At 38.6% G+C, this 18,267-nt stretch overlaps 1 protein-coding gene across 2 annotated transcripts in view; it reads left to right on the top strand.

Moving 5' to 3' along the window:
* Positions 1 to 18,267, top strand: part of LOC133587118 (A-type voltage-gated potassium channel KCND3-like) — a 210,758-nt gene that overhangs the window by 155,316 nt on the left and 37,175 nt on the right. For both annotated transcript variants that reach the window (XM_061939593.2, XM_061939586.2), the window contains exon 3: positions 11,943 to 12,105. In XM_061939593.2, the coding sequence (XP_061795577.1) occupies positions 11,943 to 12,105 (163 nt within the window). The remainder of the gene's footprint in view (positions 1 to 11,942; positions 12,106 to 18,267) is intronic.

The following is an 18,267-nucleotide window of genomic DNA, read 5'->3' as shown; positions in this document are numbered from 1 at the left end:
AAAGTGATGTTGGCCAAAATGATCACGGTTATCATTAGTTTCGTGGTATTGTTGAATGTGCTCAAAAAGTACTGATACACACACTAAAATATTTTAACCAAGTTGAATTTTATTTTTTTAACTAAAATAGACACTATTGTATTACTATATTATATTATATTATATTATTGTATTATTATTATATTATATTGATATTGTTCTGGCGTCATTATTTGTTTGTGTGTTTAAATATGTTTTATCTTTTATTGTCAATTGTAAAGGGGGGTCAGTTATTTCACTTCCGGTTTGTGTGATGTCACGTGAGATCACTTCCTGTTGAACAGAGTTTGTGTGTGTCCGTCTGTTTCAACTTGTGCAAATACAGCACATCCTTTATGTTTAATGTGAATACTGCCGCTGTTTAAACAAGTTTAGATTGAGGAATGACGTTTCGTAACGAGGAATGAGGTTAATGTCTGTTGTTTACATGTTTGCATTTAAGTAAAACTTATCTCAGTCTACTAACTTTTCATCTACAGATAGTGTGCCTATTTACAACATGTCTCTACAATATGAGTCCAAAGAAAGACATTTGATACATTCAGGAAGGTTCCACAGTGTTGTGCATGGCAAGAAGATTAACCAGCAAGGTAAAGTGGATTTTATTTTCAATTCCTGATCGTGGTTGCAACCTGGCTGTTAAAGTTAATGAGTTGTATGTTTTCAAACTGTGAGTGCACCACAGGGCTAGTGACAATGTGTGTGTGCGTGTCAGCATGGCGACTGTATACAAGGAGGACAGTGCAGCTAGTTGTTGTTTTGGCTTTGTCATTGAATAGCTATGTTTGTTTGATATACTGTACAGTACTTTTTTAACATTTTTGTGTGTGTTTAAAGCGTACAAACTTTTACTAAAATATATTAGAAAAGGCTGGAACCTTGTTCATATTGTGTCTTATAGAGAAATTTGCTATTCTATTTACGAAACCTGTTCATGGACCAATTAATTTTGCAAATTGAGGTTTCACTGTATTTCTTTCTCCTACATACAAACAGTGACATTTAAAGCTAGCTGGCTAACTTTAGCAGAGCTCGCTGGAACAAAACAGAGGCCATTACTTGGCAGGAGGTGCAGGGAATATGCGGGGAGGTGGCTTAAAAATTGATTATTAAAATTTTTTGGATCAATTCAGACTCGTAAATAACAATGGCATTTCTGATGTAAATCAGTTATTTTCAGCCCCCATAGTATACATGGTAGTGTTGTCCCGAAACTAATGTTTTGGTACCGGTACCAAAATTATTTCGATACTTTTCTAAACAAAGGGGACCACAAAAAATTGCATTTTTGGCTTTATTTTTTTTATTTATTTTTTTTTTTTTGTTGTTGTTGTCATTTTTGGCTTTATTTTAACAAAAAAATCTTAGGGTACATTAAACATATGTTTCTTATTTCAAGTGTGTCCTTATATAAAATAGTGAACATACAAGACGATTTGTCTTTTATTATTAAGTAAGCAAACAATGGCTCCTAATTTAGTCTGCTGACATATGCAGTAACATATTGTATTCTATTATTTTGTCAAAATTATTAAAGCCAAGCTGTAGAAAATTAATGATTTATCTACTTGTTCATTTACTGTTAATATCTGCTTACTTTCTCTTTTAACATGTTCTATCTACACTTCTGTTAAAATGTAATAATCAATCATTCTTCTGTTGTTTGGATACTTTACATTAGTTTTGGATGATACCACAAATTTGGGTATCAATCCGATACCAAGTCATTACAGGATCATACATTGGTCATACTCAGAGTCCTCATGCATATTTCCTGAGTTTATTAACATAACATACATTTTTTTTTTAAATCACTAGATACACTCCTGTACTTGGTATCATTACAGTGGATGTCAGGTGTAGATCCACCAAAGGCGTTTGTTTACATTTTGACGTCGGTGAGCTACGGTGTGTAGTGAAGCATGTTTAGCTATTCCTCGTCCTGCAGGGATGATACTTGTAAGAAACGTACTTTATTGGTCGCCATGGAGGCGAGGATTAGTGATTTAGAAGTAGCTAAAACACTGCAGATTACGGATGGACTTTAGCCGCTAGCTAGCTAGCCATGTCTTAAAGCACCTCTTCCTGAGGGCGTTTCAGTGTTATAACTTCACCTTTATCGTTAGTTTTTAAGCCAAAATGTGTCCGTTGTCCCTTTTCTGTCTATACACATTGTCTGTTTTGTAAGTACTCCGTGATTGTGCACTGCCGAACATGCTCGTCTGCTTGTAAACCACAATGACGCGGTGGGTGGGGCACCGGGATTTTTCAGAGGCGGTATAGTACCGAATATGATTCATTAGTATCGCGGTACTATACTAATACCGGTATACCGTACAACCCTAATACATGGCAATTCTTCTTGTTAGCGTAACATCACTAATGTATTGAAGAGCTTTTTTCAAGTGAAATGAATAGATGTTGTTGTTGGTTGGTGTGTGCGCGTATGTGTTTGTGTATTTTTGTGCAGTGATTGAAGACTTGCAGGTCCAGTAACTCTGATCATTTATGTGTTTACAAAAGATTTTATTCCTTTAAGTCATCAATCTTGTTGAAATAAATAAAAAAGACAAATTACAACGTAAGCTCATTTGAACTACGACAATAACACAAACATTGTCCTTTTGTTGCCCTTGCGCTAGCAATAGTTAATGTTCTTCATCACCGCTGTAACAAAGTGTGACTGTTTGTCCCCCGCTGCTGCTGCCGCTTTCTTAGCGTCTCCCGGGTGGAAGACTGGGATCATACAGATGGATTTCTTTGGTTTCGCAGCGCCCCTTCTTTCATTTTCTATTTGATTTGATTCGCCTAGCTGGCAGATCTTTTAGGAGCGTGCTGTTCCTTCTATGAGCAGAAAGGTTTTGACAAAGAGCAAAAAGATGGGAACGACACAAATTAAAAATACAACCTAAACTCTAAACAAAATAAACAAGGATAAAATGAAAGGATTTTGCGATGCAACTCTTGAGTGACAGGTGACAACAATCGGCCCTAAACGATAAAACAATGTTCATCAACACTGTTCAATTATTGTAACGTCTGTCCAGACGATTTAAAGACGACAGGAATTCAATCGATCACTTTATTTAGTAGTATCATTGCAATTGCAACAATAACTAAGGGAAGTTTGGCTGTGTACTGTTTCCTCCCAAGTGTTTGAGTCTATACCTTGAAGTGACGTCACATGCAACAAAAATATGGCACAGTTTGATTTTCGATAGTTAAGAAGTAATGTTGTCGGTGTCTATTAGTGTTGTCCCGATACCAATAACTTGGTACCGGTACCAACATTATTTCGATACTTTTATAAATAAAAGGGACCACAAAAAATTGCTTTATTTTTACAAAAAAATCTAAGGGTACATAAAACATTTGTTTATTATTGCAAGTGTGTCCTTAAATAAGATAGTGAACATACAAGACATCTTGTCTTTTATTAGTAAGTAAGCAAACAAAGGCTCCTAATTTAGTCTGCTGACATATGCAGTAACATATTGTGTCATTTATCATTCTATTATTTTGTCAACATTAAGGACAAGTGGTAGAAAATGAATTATTAATCTACTAGTTTGTTTACTGTTAATATCTGCTTACTTTCTCGTTTAACATTTTCTATCTACACTTCTGTTAAAATGTAATAATCACTTATTCTTCTGTTGTTTGGATGCTTTACATTAGTTTTGGATGATACCACAAATTTGGGTATCAATCTGATACCAAGTCGTTAAAGGATCATACATTGGTCATATTCAAAGTCCTCATGTGTCCAGGGACATATTTCCTGGGTTTATAAACATAATATAAATTAAAAAAAACAACTAAAGAAGACTTCGTGATGCCAAAAAATATCAACGTAATCATAGTAGTATCGACTAAATACGCTCCTGTACTTGGTATCATTACAGTGGATGTCAGGTGTAGATCCACCAATGGCGTTTGTTTACATTTTGACGCCGGTGAGCTACGGTGTGTAGTGAAGCATGTTTAGCTATTCCTCGTCCTGCAGGGATGATACTTGTAAGAAACTTACTTTGTTTGTCGCCATGGAGGCGAGGATTAGTGATTTAGAAGTAGCTAAAACACTGCCGACTGGGGCTGGACTTTAGCCGCTAGCTAGCTAGCCATGTCTTAAAGCACCTCTTCCTGAGGGCGTTTCAGTGTTATAACTTCACCTTTGTCTTTACTTTTTAAGCCAAAATGCGTACATTCTCCAGTTTCTGTCTACACACTGTGTCTGCTTGTAAGTACTCTGTGATTGTGCGCTGCCGAACATGCTCCTCTGCTCGTAAACCAGCAATGTCATGACGTGACGACGACGGGGACGCGGCGGATTGGGGACCTGTACAATGATTCATTAGTATCGCGGTACTATACTAATAACGGTATACCGTACAACCCTACACAAAAGCTTAAAGGGGAACATTATCACAATTTCAGAAGGGTTAAAACCATTAAAAATCAGTTCCCAGTGGCTTATTATATTTTTCGAAGTTTTTTTCAAAATGTTACCCATCACGCAATAGCCCTAAAAAAAGCTTCAAAGTGCCTGATTCAAACCATCGTTATATACACCCGTCCATTTTCCTGTGACGTCACATAGTGAAGCCAACACAAACAAACATGGCGGAAAGAACAGCAAGCTATAGCGACATTAGCTCGGATTCAGACTCGGATTTCAGCGGCTTAAGCGATTCAACAGATTACGCATGTATTGAAACGGATGGTTGTAGTGTGGAGGCAGGTAGCGAAAACGAAATTGAAGAAGAAACTGAAGCTATTGAGCCATATCGGTTTGAACCGTATGCAAGCGAAAACGACACGACAGCCAGCGACACGGGAGAAAGCGAGGACGAATTCGGCGATCGCCTTCTAACCAACGATTGGTATGTGTTTGTTTGGCATTAAAGGAAACTAACAACTATGAACTAGGTTTACAGCATATGAAATACATTTGGCAACAACATGCACTTTGAGAGTGCAGACAGCCCAATTTTCATCAATTAATATATTCTGTAGACATACCCTCATCCGCGCTCTTTTCCTGAAAGCTGATCTGTCCAGTTTTGGAGTTGATGTCAGCAGGCCAGGGAAGCTAGGGTCGATAGGGGGTTTAGCTCGCTCGCCTGCGGGAACAAACTGCCGCCATTGCTTGCCGTGCTACCGAGGTCCTTTGTCCCTGAATTGCTCACACACTCCGGCAGATTCAATGGGGGTCTGGCGGCAGATTTCTTTGACTTTATCGTTGGAAATGCATCTGCTTTGAGTGTCGCAGGATATCCACACATTCTTGCCATCTCTGTCGTAGCATAGCTTTCGTCGGTAAAGTGTGCGGAACAAACGTCCAATTTCTTGCCACTTTCGCATCTTTGGGCCACTGGTGCAACTTGAGTCCGTCCCTGTTCGTGTTGTTACACCCTCCGACAACACACCGACGAGGCATGATGTCTCCAAGGTACGGAAAACGGTCGAAAAAACGGAAAATAACAGAGCTGATTTGACTCGGTGTTTGAGAAAATGGCGGATTGCTTCCCGATGTGACGCCACGTTGTGACGTCATCGCTCCGAGAGCGAATATTAGAAAGGCGTTTAATTCGCCAAAATTCACCCATTTAGAGTTCGGAAATCGGTTAAAAAAATATATGGTCTTTTTTCTGCAACATCAAGGTATATATTGACGCTTACATAGGTCTGGTGATAATGTTCCCCTTTAACATATATGACATTAGGAAGTCCATAAGATAACTGGTGACCGCTGCTAAAAACTAATATTCTTCTTCTTGAAACTGTCAGCCAGAAAATGTTTTTTCAGATATAAGAATGTTGTATCCAAACCTGTCTAAAGCATAAATGTGAAGGTTGTTTTTTTTTAGACTTACCTTTCAGTCACGGCCAGTTCACAGACAGTTTTTCAGTAGAAAGCTGAATTCTCCAATAATTATTCAATTATATCCAATATCCGAGGGATTGATCAGTGGGAGCGTTTTGGCCAAGAGAAAATGCCAAAACGCAGACAATTTGTACAGGGACTTTTTTTTTAGCTGGCTTTTTACAAAACTAAAACACTTTATAAAAATATCAAAGTGTCTATTCCCCCTGCATCCGTTTTTGAGTATGTGAGCCTTTCTAAGAAAAAGTCTGTATAAAGAATAAAAAGTACAAGAGTTCTCAGAATATTTATTCAAGGTTGGCATTCAGCAATGTTATTCACAGTTCTGGGAATATGATCTCAAATTAAAGCAAGAGAACCCTATTGATTTTAAGTAATACCCTATCAGATAATACCATGGTCACTGTCAAATCTGTCCTTTTATTATGCCTGGGTCTCAATTCTTATCAGACTCTCATGGATTCAGGTTCCATGTTTGTGTTAGAATTAGAGCTGGGCGATACGGACGAAAAAGTATATGTCGATATATTCTTACTTAAACTCGATATTCGATATATATCTCGATATATTTTCCGGTGAAAGTATCCATATAAAGATATTCATTTTTGAGCGAGATTCAGTGAAATTGAAGTGAATGGCAACTGTCCTGTAAACAGTCAGTGGCACTTTTATTAAGCCAGTTAGTCAAGATGGGTATTAACAGCACAGAAAATAAACTGTTTAAGTAGCACAGAATTACAAAGCCCGTTTCCATATGAGTTGGGAAATTGTGTTAGATGTAAATATAAACGGAATACAATGATTTGCAAATCATTTTCAACCCATAACCAGTTGAATATGCTACAAAGACAACATATTTGATGTTCAAACTGATAAACATTTTTTTTTTGCAAATAATCATTAACTTCAGAATTTGATGCCAGCAACACGTGACAAAGAAGTTGGGAAAGGTGGCAATAAGTACTGATAAAGTTGAGGAATGCTCATCAAACACTTATTTGGAACATCCCACAGGTGAACAGGCAAATTGGGAACAGGTGGGTGCCATGATCTGGTATAAAAGTAGATTCCATGAAATGCTCAGTCATTCACAAACAAGGATGGGGCGAGGGTCACCACTTTGTCAACAAATGTGTGAGCAAATTGTTGAACAGTTTAAGAAAAACCTTTCTCAACCAGCTATTGCAAGGAATTTAGGGATTTCACCGTCTACGGTCCGTAATATCATCAAAGGGTTCAGAGAATCTGGAGAAATCACTGCACGTAAGCAGCTAAGCCCGTGACCTTCGATCCCTCAGGCTGTACTGCATCAACAAGCGACATCAGTGTGTAAAGGATATCACCACATGGGCTCAGGAACACTTCAGAAATCCACTGTCAGTAACTACAGTTGGTCGCTACATCTGTAAGTGCAAGTTAAAACTCTCCTATGCAAGGCGAAAACCGTTTATCAACAACACCCAGAAACGCCGTCGGCTGCGCTGGGCCTGAGCTCATCTAAGATGGACTGATACAAAGTGGAAAAGTGTTCTGTGGTCTGACGAGTCCACATTTCAAATTGTTTTTGGAAACTGTGGACGTTGTGTCCTCCGGACCAAAGAGGAAAAGAACCATCCGGATTGTTATAGGCGCAAAGTTGAAAAGCCAGCATGTGTGATGGTTTGGGGGTGTATTAGTGCCCAAGACATGGGTAACTTACACATCAGTGAAGGCACCATTAATGCTGAAAGGTACATACAGGTTTTGGAGCAACATATGTTGCCATCCAAGCAACGTTACTATGGACGCCCCTGCTTATTTCAGCAAGACAATGCCAAGCCACGTGTTACATCAACGGGGCTTCATAGTAAACGAGTGCGGGTACTAGACTGGCATGCCTGTACTCCAGACCTGTCTCCCATTGAAAATGTGTGGCGCATTATGAAGCCTAAAATACCACAACGGAGACCCCGGACTGTTGAACAACTTAAGCTGTACATCAAGCAAGAATGGGAAAGAATTCCATCTGAGAAGCTTAAAAAATGTGTCTCCTCAGTTCCCAAACGTTTACTGAGTGTTGTTAAAAGGAAAGGCCATGTAACACAGTGGTGAACATGCCCTTTCCCAACTACTTTGGCACGTGTTGCAGCCATGAAATTCTAAGTTAATTATTATTTGCAAAAAAAAAAAAAAGTTTATGAGTTTGAACATCAAATATGTTGTCTTTGTAGCATATTCAATTGAATATGGGTTGAAAATGATTTGCAAATCATTGTATTCCGTTTATCTTTACATCTAACACAATTTCCCAACTCATATGGAAACGGGGTTTGTATATCGATATTGCGATATTTTCTTAATTCATATCTTGTTTAAAAATATATCGATATATCTTACAAACGCGATATATCGCCAAGCCCTAGTTAGAATGAATGGCATCCTCTGGTCTCTGTATGTGTTTAATAATTAGTTAATAATTCATTCGTATTAATATTGATACTGTTGTTGATATTATTCATTTTGGTTTGACTACTTTTGGATTGTTTTGTGTCATGTTTGTGTGTCCTCTCAATTGCTCTGTTGATTGCTATTGTGATTGTTGCTGGGCCGGGTTTGGTTTCGGAATTGGAATTGTATCGTTATGGTATTATTGTGTATTATTTTGTTGGATTGATTAATAAAAAAAATTGTAAATAATAATAATTAGTGCAATGTGCTACAATAGAAATGCACTTCCCTTTTATGTTTTTTTTTTTTTAGATCTGGTGGGAATCCTGCTGCTCTTCTGTCTGTGGAGGAAGCAGCAGGCTGGAAAGAGTAAGCAGGAGTAGACTGAGCCAATAATACACTTCCTAAGAACACTTTTCAACATGGAAGCTCTTGATCAGCGGTGTCCAAAGTGCAGCCCGGCTCGCGTGGAAATATTATCAAACAAAAAACAACCATCTAAATTAGGACGGTCAAATTTAACGTGTTAACTGGTGATTAATCACAAAAAAATGTGCATTAATCATGTATCAATGCAGATTAATCACCCAATTTATTTTGACTGTACATGCTCCTTCACCTTAACTGCGGATGGTTACCTGCATGGGTTGTTATACGGCCGGTGATCAGGTCGATGCTTACGCCAGTGCAAAGTTGAATGAGGAGACTTTGTCTGTTTTGCTTCAAAATACACACAATGGAACTTTAGATAATGTTACCAGGTTTTGAGGAAATAAATTATGTATTTTTAGTAAAACAATTCAAAAAAGATGTTTGAAATTCTGACAATAAATTTGCATTTGTGTCAAAATTTGGAGTTATTTTTTAAAGTAAATTTTAATTATGCAAAGTGTAAGACATCTGATAAAAACATTAATAATTTGACATCACTAGTGAAAATGTAAGCACAAAAAGAATGTAATGAGAAAAATGTTTTGATACTAACACTTTGTCACCTACAAAAACAGTCGTTTTGTCTTAAAATATTTGTAGCTTTTTTTTTTTTCTTTTTTTTTTTTTACAAAATTAACCTATTTTGAAATGCCCCCCGCATGTTTTGACTTTCTAATTATGCCAGCCTTGGTGAAAAGAGTTTGACACCCCTGATCGTAAATCGTAAATAAAAACAGAATACAATGATTTGCAAATCCTTTTCAACTTATATTCAATTGAAAGACTGCAAAGACAAGATATTTAATGTTGGAACTGAGAAACTTCTTTTTTTTTTTTTTTTTTACAAATAATCATTAACTTAGAATTTATTGGCAGCAACACATTGCAAAAAAGTTGGCACAGGGGCATTTTTACCACTGTGTTACATGGCATTTCCTTTTAACAACACTCAGTAAACATTTGGGAACTGAAGATATAATTTTTTTTAAGCTTTTCAGGTGGAATTATTTCCCATTCTTGCTTGATGTACAGCTTAAGTTGTTCAACAGTCCGGGGTGTCTGTTGTGGTATTTTAGGCTTCATAATGCGCCACACATTTTCAATGGGAGACAGGTCTGGACTACAGGCAGGCCAGTCTAGTACCCACACTCTTTTACTACAAAGTAACGCTGTTGTAACACATGCAGAATGTGGCTTGGTATTGTTTTTCTGAAATAAGCAGGGGCGTCCATGAAAAACACATTGCTTGGATGGCAACATATGTGGCTCCAAAGCCTGTATGTACCTTTCAGCATTAATGGTGCCTTCACATATGTGTAAGTTACCCATGTCTTGGGCACTAATACACCCCCATACCATCACAGATGCTGGCTTTTCAACTTTGCGCCTATAACAATCCGGATGGTCCTTTTCCTTTTTGGTCTGGAGGACACAACGTCCACAGTTTCCAAAAACTATTTGAAATGTGGACTCGTCAGACCATAGAACACTTTCCCACTTTGCATCAGTCCATCTTAGATGAGCTCGGGCCCAGCGAAGCCGGCGGCGTTTCTGGGTGTTGTTGATAAATGGCTTTCGCTTTGCATAGTAGAGTTTTAACTTGCACTTACAGATGTAGCGACCAACTGTAGTTACTGACAGTGGTTTTCTGAAGTGTTCCTGAGCCCCTGATGTCGCTTTTTGATACTATACAGCCTGAGGGGTCGAAGGTCACGGGCATTCAATGTTGGTCTACGGGCTTGCGCTTACGTGCAGTGATTTCTCCAGATTCTCTGAACCTTTTGTAGTATTACGGACCGTAGATGGTGAAATCCCTAAATTCCTTGCAATAGCTGGTTGAGAAATGTTGTTCTTAAACTGTTGGACAATTTGCTCACGCATTTGTTCACATCCTTGTTTGTGAATGACTGAGCATTTCATGGAAGCTGCTTTTATACCCAATCATGGCACCCACCTGTTCCCAATTTGCCTGTTCACCTGTGGGATGTTCCAAATAAGTGTTTCATGAGCATTCCTTAACTTTCTCAGTCTTTTTTTGCCACTTATACCAGCTTTTTTGAAACATGCTGCAGGCATCAAATTCCAAATGAGCTAATATTTGCAAAAACTAACAACTTTTTCCAGTTCGAACGTTAAGTATCTTGTCTTTGAAGTCTATTCAATTGAATATAGATCAGTGGTCCCCAACCTTTTTGTAGCTGCGGACCGGTCAACGCTTGAAAATTTGTCCCGGGGGGGGGGGTTATTTATTTATTTATTTATTTTATTTTTATTTTTTTTTATAAAGAAATACAATCATGTGTGCTTACGGACTGTATCCCTGCAGACTGTTTTGATATACATTGATATATAGTGTATACATTGTGTTTTTATGTTGATTTAATAAAAATAAAAAAAAATATTATTTATTTATTTATTTATTTTTTTCCTTATGCGGCCGGTACCAATCGGTCCGCGGACTGGTACCGGGCTGTGGCCCGGTGGTTGGGGACCACTGAACTGATATAGATTGAAAAGGATTTGCAAATCATTGTATTTTTTTTAATTTTTTTTTACGATTTACCCAACGTGCCAACTTCACTGGTTTTGGGTTTTGCTAATAAATGGACAAAATGCACTTATGTTACTGTAGTTTTTTTTGTGTATCTGCTTTTTAAAGTCGTTATTTTTTACTGTCCTTTTCTTAGGTTTTGTTGGAAGCATTTAGGAAAAAATAAACAAACATGCAAGTTTTTACAACACTTACTTGTTTTTACTTTTTCTTGAGTAAATGGTAAATGGGTTATACTTGTATAGCTCTTTTCTACCTTCAAGGTACTCAAAGCGCTTTGACACTATTTCCACATGCAAGGCCCTCACCACGACCCATCAGGAGCAAGGGTGAAGTGTCTTGCTCAAGGACACAACGGACGTGACGAGGTTGGTAGAAGGTGGGGATCGAACCAGGAACCCTCGGGTTGCTGACACTCACCTATTAGCGCCACGCCAAGTACTATATTAGGAATTGTTTTAGCTTACTGGCCAGACAATTTTATTGTTATTAAATTCCCGAATGTGCACCCATATCAGCACCAAAATGCGATTACATCTTTCACCACACCTGGAAAAAGTTGCATGTTTTCATCACCATGATTAACTGTTACAATCTCACATGCAGATATGGAGACATGGTGCCAAAGACCATTGCCGGGAAGATCTTCGGGTCCATCTGCTCGCTGAGCGGCGTGCTGGTGATCGCCCTGCCAGTGCCCGTCATCGTGTCCAACTTCAGCCGCATCTACCACCAGAACCAGAGGGCGGACAAACGCCGCGCCCAGAAGGTATTTAACTATTAATGGTGATCTTAAATAATTCAAATAAATACATAATATAATTTATATCATGATGGGGATTTCATTAGACTGCAGCTTGATGATAGTTTCTATCAAGGACACGCTGATAAGAATAAAAATAAATAGTTTGACCCTAATGATACACCAGCACTTTAAACACTCACCAAGTGTAGAATTGTGCTGCCCTTTCCGTTTGACATTCTTGTACACACTCCACGGCCGAGTGTTAAATGTTAGCCATCCGCTCAAGTGGGCCTGACCTTTCCACGCAGCCACATAAGAGAATCATCACTGTACTATAGAGAGGGTTTGTTGATAGCACATTGTCAAGTCGTTAGGCGTGGTAAGAAGGCCAGGCACACTGGACACTGCATTAGGTACATCCAGGTCTGGTCGACAGAATCATTTGGGTGGTTTTACTGAGGAGTCGTGTGTGTTTTTGTTTTGCATAGACAACATGGCGTCTGTCTGTAGTCTCATTTTTGCTTTACCGTTTTTTGTAAACAACAAAACTGTTTGGCAGCGCTTGAACACAGCAGCCATTCTCTCCTTAGATTTAGGAACTTCGCCCCGAAGTATAGGTGAGATTCTCCATTCTCCCTTATGCCTTGCATGCATACCGGTACTTGCCAACCTTGAGACCTCCAAATTCGGGAGATTGGGGGGTTGAGGTGGGCAGCGGCGGGGTTAAGGGGGGAGGAGTATATTTATAGCTAGAATTCACTGAAATGTAAGTATTTCTTATATATATATATATATATATATATATATATATATATATATATATATATACGGTATATATATATATATATATATATATACCTGTATACAGGTAAAAGCCAGTAAATTAGAATATTTTGAAAAACTTGATTTATTTCAGTAATTGCATTCAAAAGGTGTAACTTGTACATTATATTTATTCATTGCACACAGACTGATGCATTCAAATGTTTATTTCATTTAATTTTGATGATTTGAAGTGGCAACAAATGAAAATCCAAAATTCCGTGTGTCACAAAATTAGAATATTACTTAAGGCTAATACAAAAAAGGGATTTTTAGAAATGTTGGCCAACTGAAAAGTATGAAAATGAAAAATATGAGCATGTACAATACTCAATACTTGGTTGGAGCTCCTTTTGCCTCAATTACTGCGTTAATGCGGCGTGGCATGGAGTCGATGAGTTTCTGGCACTGCTCAGGTGTTATGAGAGCCCAGGTTGCTCTGATAGTGGCCTTCAACTCTTCTGCGTTTTTGGGTCTGGCATTCTGCATCTTCCTTTTTACAATACCCCACAGATTTTCTATGGGGCTAAGGTCAGGGGAGTTGGCGGGCCAATTTAGAACAGAAATACCATGGTCCGTAAACCAGGCACGGGTAGATTTTGCGCTGTGTGCAGGCGCCAAGTCCTGTTGGAACTTGAAATCTCCATCTCCATAGAGCAGGTCAGCAGCAGGAAGCATGAAGTGCTCTAAAACTTGCTGGTAGACGGCTGCGTTGATCCTGGATCTCAGGAAACAGAGTGGACCGACACCAGCAGATGACATGGCACCCCAAACCATCACCGATGGTGGAAACTTTACACTAGACTTCAGGCAACGTGGATCCTGTGCCTCTCCTGTCTTCCTCCAGACTCTGGGACCTCGATTTCCAAAGGAAATGCAAAATTTGCATGGTTGGGTGATGGTTTGGGGTGCCATGTCATCTGCTGGTGTCGGTCCACTCTGTTTCCTGAGATCCAGGGTCAACGCAGCCGTCTACCAGCAAGTTTTAGAGCACTTCATGCTTCCTGCTGCTGACCTGCTCTATGGAGATGGAGATTTCAAGTTCCAACAGGACTTGGCGCCTGCACACAGCGCAAAATCTACCCGTGCCTGGTTTACGGACAATGGTATTTCTGTTCTAAATTGGCCCGCCAACTCCCCTGACCTTAGCCCCATAGAAAATCTGTGGGGTATTGTGAAAAGGAAGATGCAGAATGCCAGACCCAAAAACACAGAAGAGTTGAAGGCCACTATCAGAGCAACCTGGGCTCTCATAACACCTGAGCAGTGCCAGAAACTCATCGACTCCATGCCACGCCGCATTAACGCAGTAATTGAGGCAAAAGGAGCTCCAACCAAGTATTGAGTATTGTACATGCTCATATTTTTCATTTTCATACTTTTCAGTTGGCCAACATTTCTAAAAATCCCTTTTTTGTATTAGCCTTAAGTAATATTCTAATTTTGTGACACACGGAATTTTGGATTTTCATTTGTTGCCACTTCAAATCATCAAAATTAAATGAAATAAACATTTGAATGCATCAGTATGTGTGCAATGAATAAATATAATGTACAAGTTACACCTTTTGAATGCAATTACTGAAATAAATCAAGTTTTTCAAAATATTCTAATTTACTGGCTTTTACCTGTATATATATATTGTATATATATATATATATATATATATATATATATATATATATATATATATATATATAAATAAATAAATAAAATAAATATTTGACTTTGAGTGAATTCTAGCTATATATATATTAGAGATGCGCGGTTTGCGGACACAACCGCGGATTATCCGCGGGTCGGGCGGTTGAAATATAAAAAAAAATTAGATTTTATCCGCGGGTCGGGCGGTTGAAATAAAAAAAAATTAGATTTTAAATAGATTCAGGCGGGTGGCAGTTAAACCAATTCGGAAATATATATACATAGTTAAATGTTGTTACCCACATACGAAAAACGAGCAGGCACCTGCAGCACGCCACAACAGAAGAAGAAAAAAAAAAAAGATGGCAACGCCGGCAGCAAACGTGGTACGCGACAAACTAAAAAAGGGAATACTAAAGACCAGGGGAAAAAAAGGCCAGAAAAGTTCAGCGTAGACTCGTTTTTATGAGGTTGTAAATCAGGATGATAGTAATGCTGGCTACGTGATTTGCAAGAGCTGCGACGCTGTTTATGTCTACGACAGTCACAAAACCGGGACATCTAACATGGTGCATCACATTTGTGCAAAACCCCGAATCTCCACAAACACCCTGAGCATGAGCAGTTTCGTCCGCCGTGATCCCAGAAGAGTGCCACAGGATGTTAAAACAAGATAGAACGCAGCTGCCTGCAGCAGTTTGAGTGGCGCGAGCGCGCTTGGAGGTGCGCTCAGCGCGCCTCCCAGATGATTGCGCACTGGTGTGCGTCTGGGCCGTGACAGCGTGGCACGCATTGAATGTCTCTGGATCAGTCTCCTTTCTTTAACAGGCAAAAGCTTTATAACCTCACTAATGCCTTGCATCGTCTATATTAGATATATAACAACGGGCGGGTGCGGATGGGTGCGGGCGGGTGCGGTTTTGATAAAATGTTAGTTCGGGTGGATGGCGGATGGGTGACGACTTTTGTGATGCGGTTGCGGATGAAATAATTGCCTATCTGCGCATCTCTAATATATATACATATATTTGTGTGTCCCACGATTCGATTCAATATCGATTCTTGGGGTCAAGATTCGATTCAAAATCGATTTTTTTTTTTTCAATTCAACACGATTCTTGATTCAAAAACGATTTTTTTCACGATTCAAAAGGATTCTCTATTCATTCAATACATAGGATTTCAGCAGGATCTACCCCAGTCTGCTGACATGCAAGCAGAGTAGTAGATTTTTGTAAAAAGCTTTTATAATTGTGAAGGACAATGTTTTATCAACTGATTGCAATAATGTAAATTTGTTTTAACTATTAAATGAACCAAAAATATGATTTATTTTATCTTTGTGAAAATATTGGACACAATGTGTTGTCAAGCTTATGAGATGTGATGCAAGTGTAAGCCACTGTGACACTATTGTTTTTTATTTTTTATTTTTATAAATGTCTAATGATAATGTCAATGAGGGATTTTTAATCACTGCTATGTTGAAATTGTAACTAATATTGATACTGTTGTTGATAATATTCATTTTTGTTTCACTACTTTTGGTTTGTTCTGTGTCGTGTTTGTGTCTCCTCGATTGCTCTATTTATTGCAGTTCTGAGTGTTGCTGGCAGAGGTGTGGACTCGAGTCACATGACTTGGACTCGAGTCAGACTCGAGTCATGAATTTGATGACTTTAGACTCGACTTGACAAAATGTAAAGAGACTTGCAACTCGACTTAGACTTTAACATCAATGACTTGTGACTTCACTTGGACTTGAGCCTTTTGACTTGACATGACTTGACATGACTTGCCACTTTCCCCAAAATCCAAAGCTTAAAAAGTTATTTGGGAGCGCTCTGTATTTTTCATTTTCTTCGTCGTCTATCAGCGTGTTATTCCTGCCAGCTGGTGTGCTGTCAGTACAACAGCCAATCAAATTAGATTTACGTTGTTTTCATCACACAGCATTCATCCAATCAAATTGCAGGACAACCAATGAACAAGAGTTGTCCAACAACGTGCCAGTGATAAACAATTATGTTAAAGTTGGTTTCGTTCGGGTATAAAAACTACGACTTGGTCAACAAAAAACGAATTGCCGTATGCAAATCACGTAGTTCGAATATTACAGACGGAGACGCAACAACTTCCAACTTCGTTCGACATTTGAAGTTGCACAAAGAAGGGTAAGTTTTGAATGTAAGATAACGTTTATTGGCTAAGTAACGTGACTTTTATTTGCTGTGTAGTTAAATCAGTGAGGCTGCAAACTCACTGCTAACGTTATAACCATAGATATCTTATAAGTAGACGCAGCATCGAGCGCTACTGCCTACTGGCGCAGACGAGGCGCGTGGCCGCCATCTTGGAGTGGTGATCCGCTCCACTCAGTGCAATTAATTTGGCAGGAGCAATGAACTGTCAGCGCATTTAATTCATTTTACCTCACTGAATACCACTGATTTTCACCCCCTTTTTTGTCATACGTGTAGCTATGATAACAGACACATGTTTTGGCGTGTTTTATTATTCATAGTTTGCTTAACAGTAATATAATATTCTTATACGCTTAAGTGACCAGACGTCCGAGATCAAAACTGGGAATATAATCCCAGAGAAGGGGGAAAAAAACGGTAAACTATTTTTAAGTTGAAGAAACAATATGATTAGGTTATATATACATATGCGTGTATCCTACATAAACAATGTATGAATACATTAGATATCTATATATCTTAGGGACCTATAGACTGTATCTCTGTTGCTGCAGCAGCAGAGAGTTTATTCTGTCTTGACACTTTGTATTGATATTTTCTATTACATTCTTCCCTTAAATGATAATGTTTGCAGTGATTGTTTTATATGTATTATTTTATGTAAGTCGCTTTGGATAAAAGCGTCTGCCAAATACTTAAACATATATAAACACCTGAAAGTCTTCATATCAGCTAAAACCACCAATCTGTTTCACTGGATTCAGAATAAAACCAAATTCTGTTTAACCCAACAATGTTAGTATTTGAATATTGTCACTGAAGACTTATTCCTGGTTACAATTATACTGTTAAGAAAGTATTGTCTTATACTTTGCCTAAAATGAGAATGCATCATAATCAGTAGTGGCTGGTGAATTTTGTTTTAGGTGGGGCTGAAAGTTTGTAAACCAAACCCCTGTAGGGGGGTCATCCTCCCCCAGAATATTTCTTTGCGATTTTCACATACAAATATTGAAGATCTTTGATCCTTCTCAACTCTGTGGTAATATTATTTTCATAAAATACAACCAATAGTACGTTAATGTTAAATCTCACTTGTGAAAAGTAATCCCCCGATTCCTATTTTCAACAGTCCGCTCATTTGAGCAGGAAAACGCTGAACACCAGCCCGGCATCTTTGTTTTCTACCTTTCAACTGTCAGTTTAGGCTGCTCGCCGGCTCCTCATCAGCACTTCAAGATGGCGGCCAAATTGCTCACGTCACAGCAACCAATGCTGCGTCTACTTATAAGATGTCTATGGTTATAACGTCATTGCAAACACGGCAATCTGTTGCGTCCACTGCAGTTTGCTACCTTATTCATACTTTTTGTCAAGTGATTTTTTTTTAAGCAGGGTTTCATGAGGTACCTATACATAACGTTACGTTAGTCAATGTATCACACACAGTAACGTAACGTTAGTCAATGTATCACACACAGTAACGTAACGTTAGACGGCAGTCAGCAGCACCGC

This window comes from Nerophis lumbriciformis, linkage group LG03, assembly GCF_033978685.3.
Source record: "Nerophis lumbriciformis linkage group LG03, RoL_Nlum_v2.1, whole genome shotgun sequence".
NCBI classification, from domain to species: Eukaryota; Metazoa; Chordata; class Actinopteri; order Syngnathiformes; family Syngnathidae; genus Nerophis; species Nerophis lumbriciformis.
The sequence above is the reverse complement of the archived record's forward strand: the minus strand, read 5'-3'. Positions and strand labels throughout refer to the sequence as shown.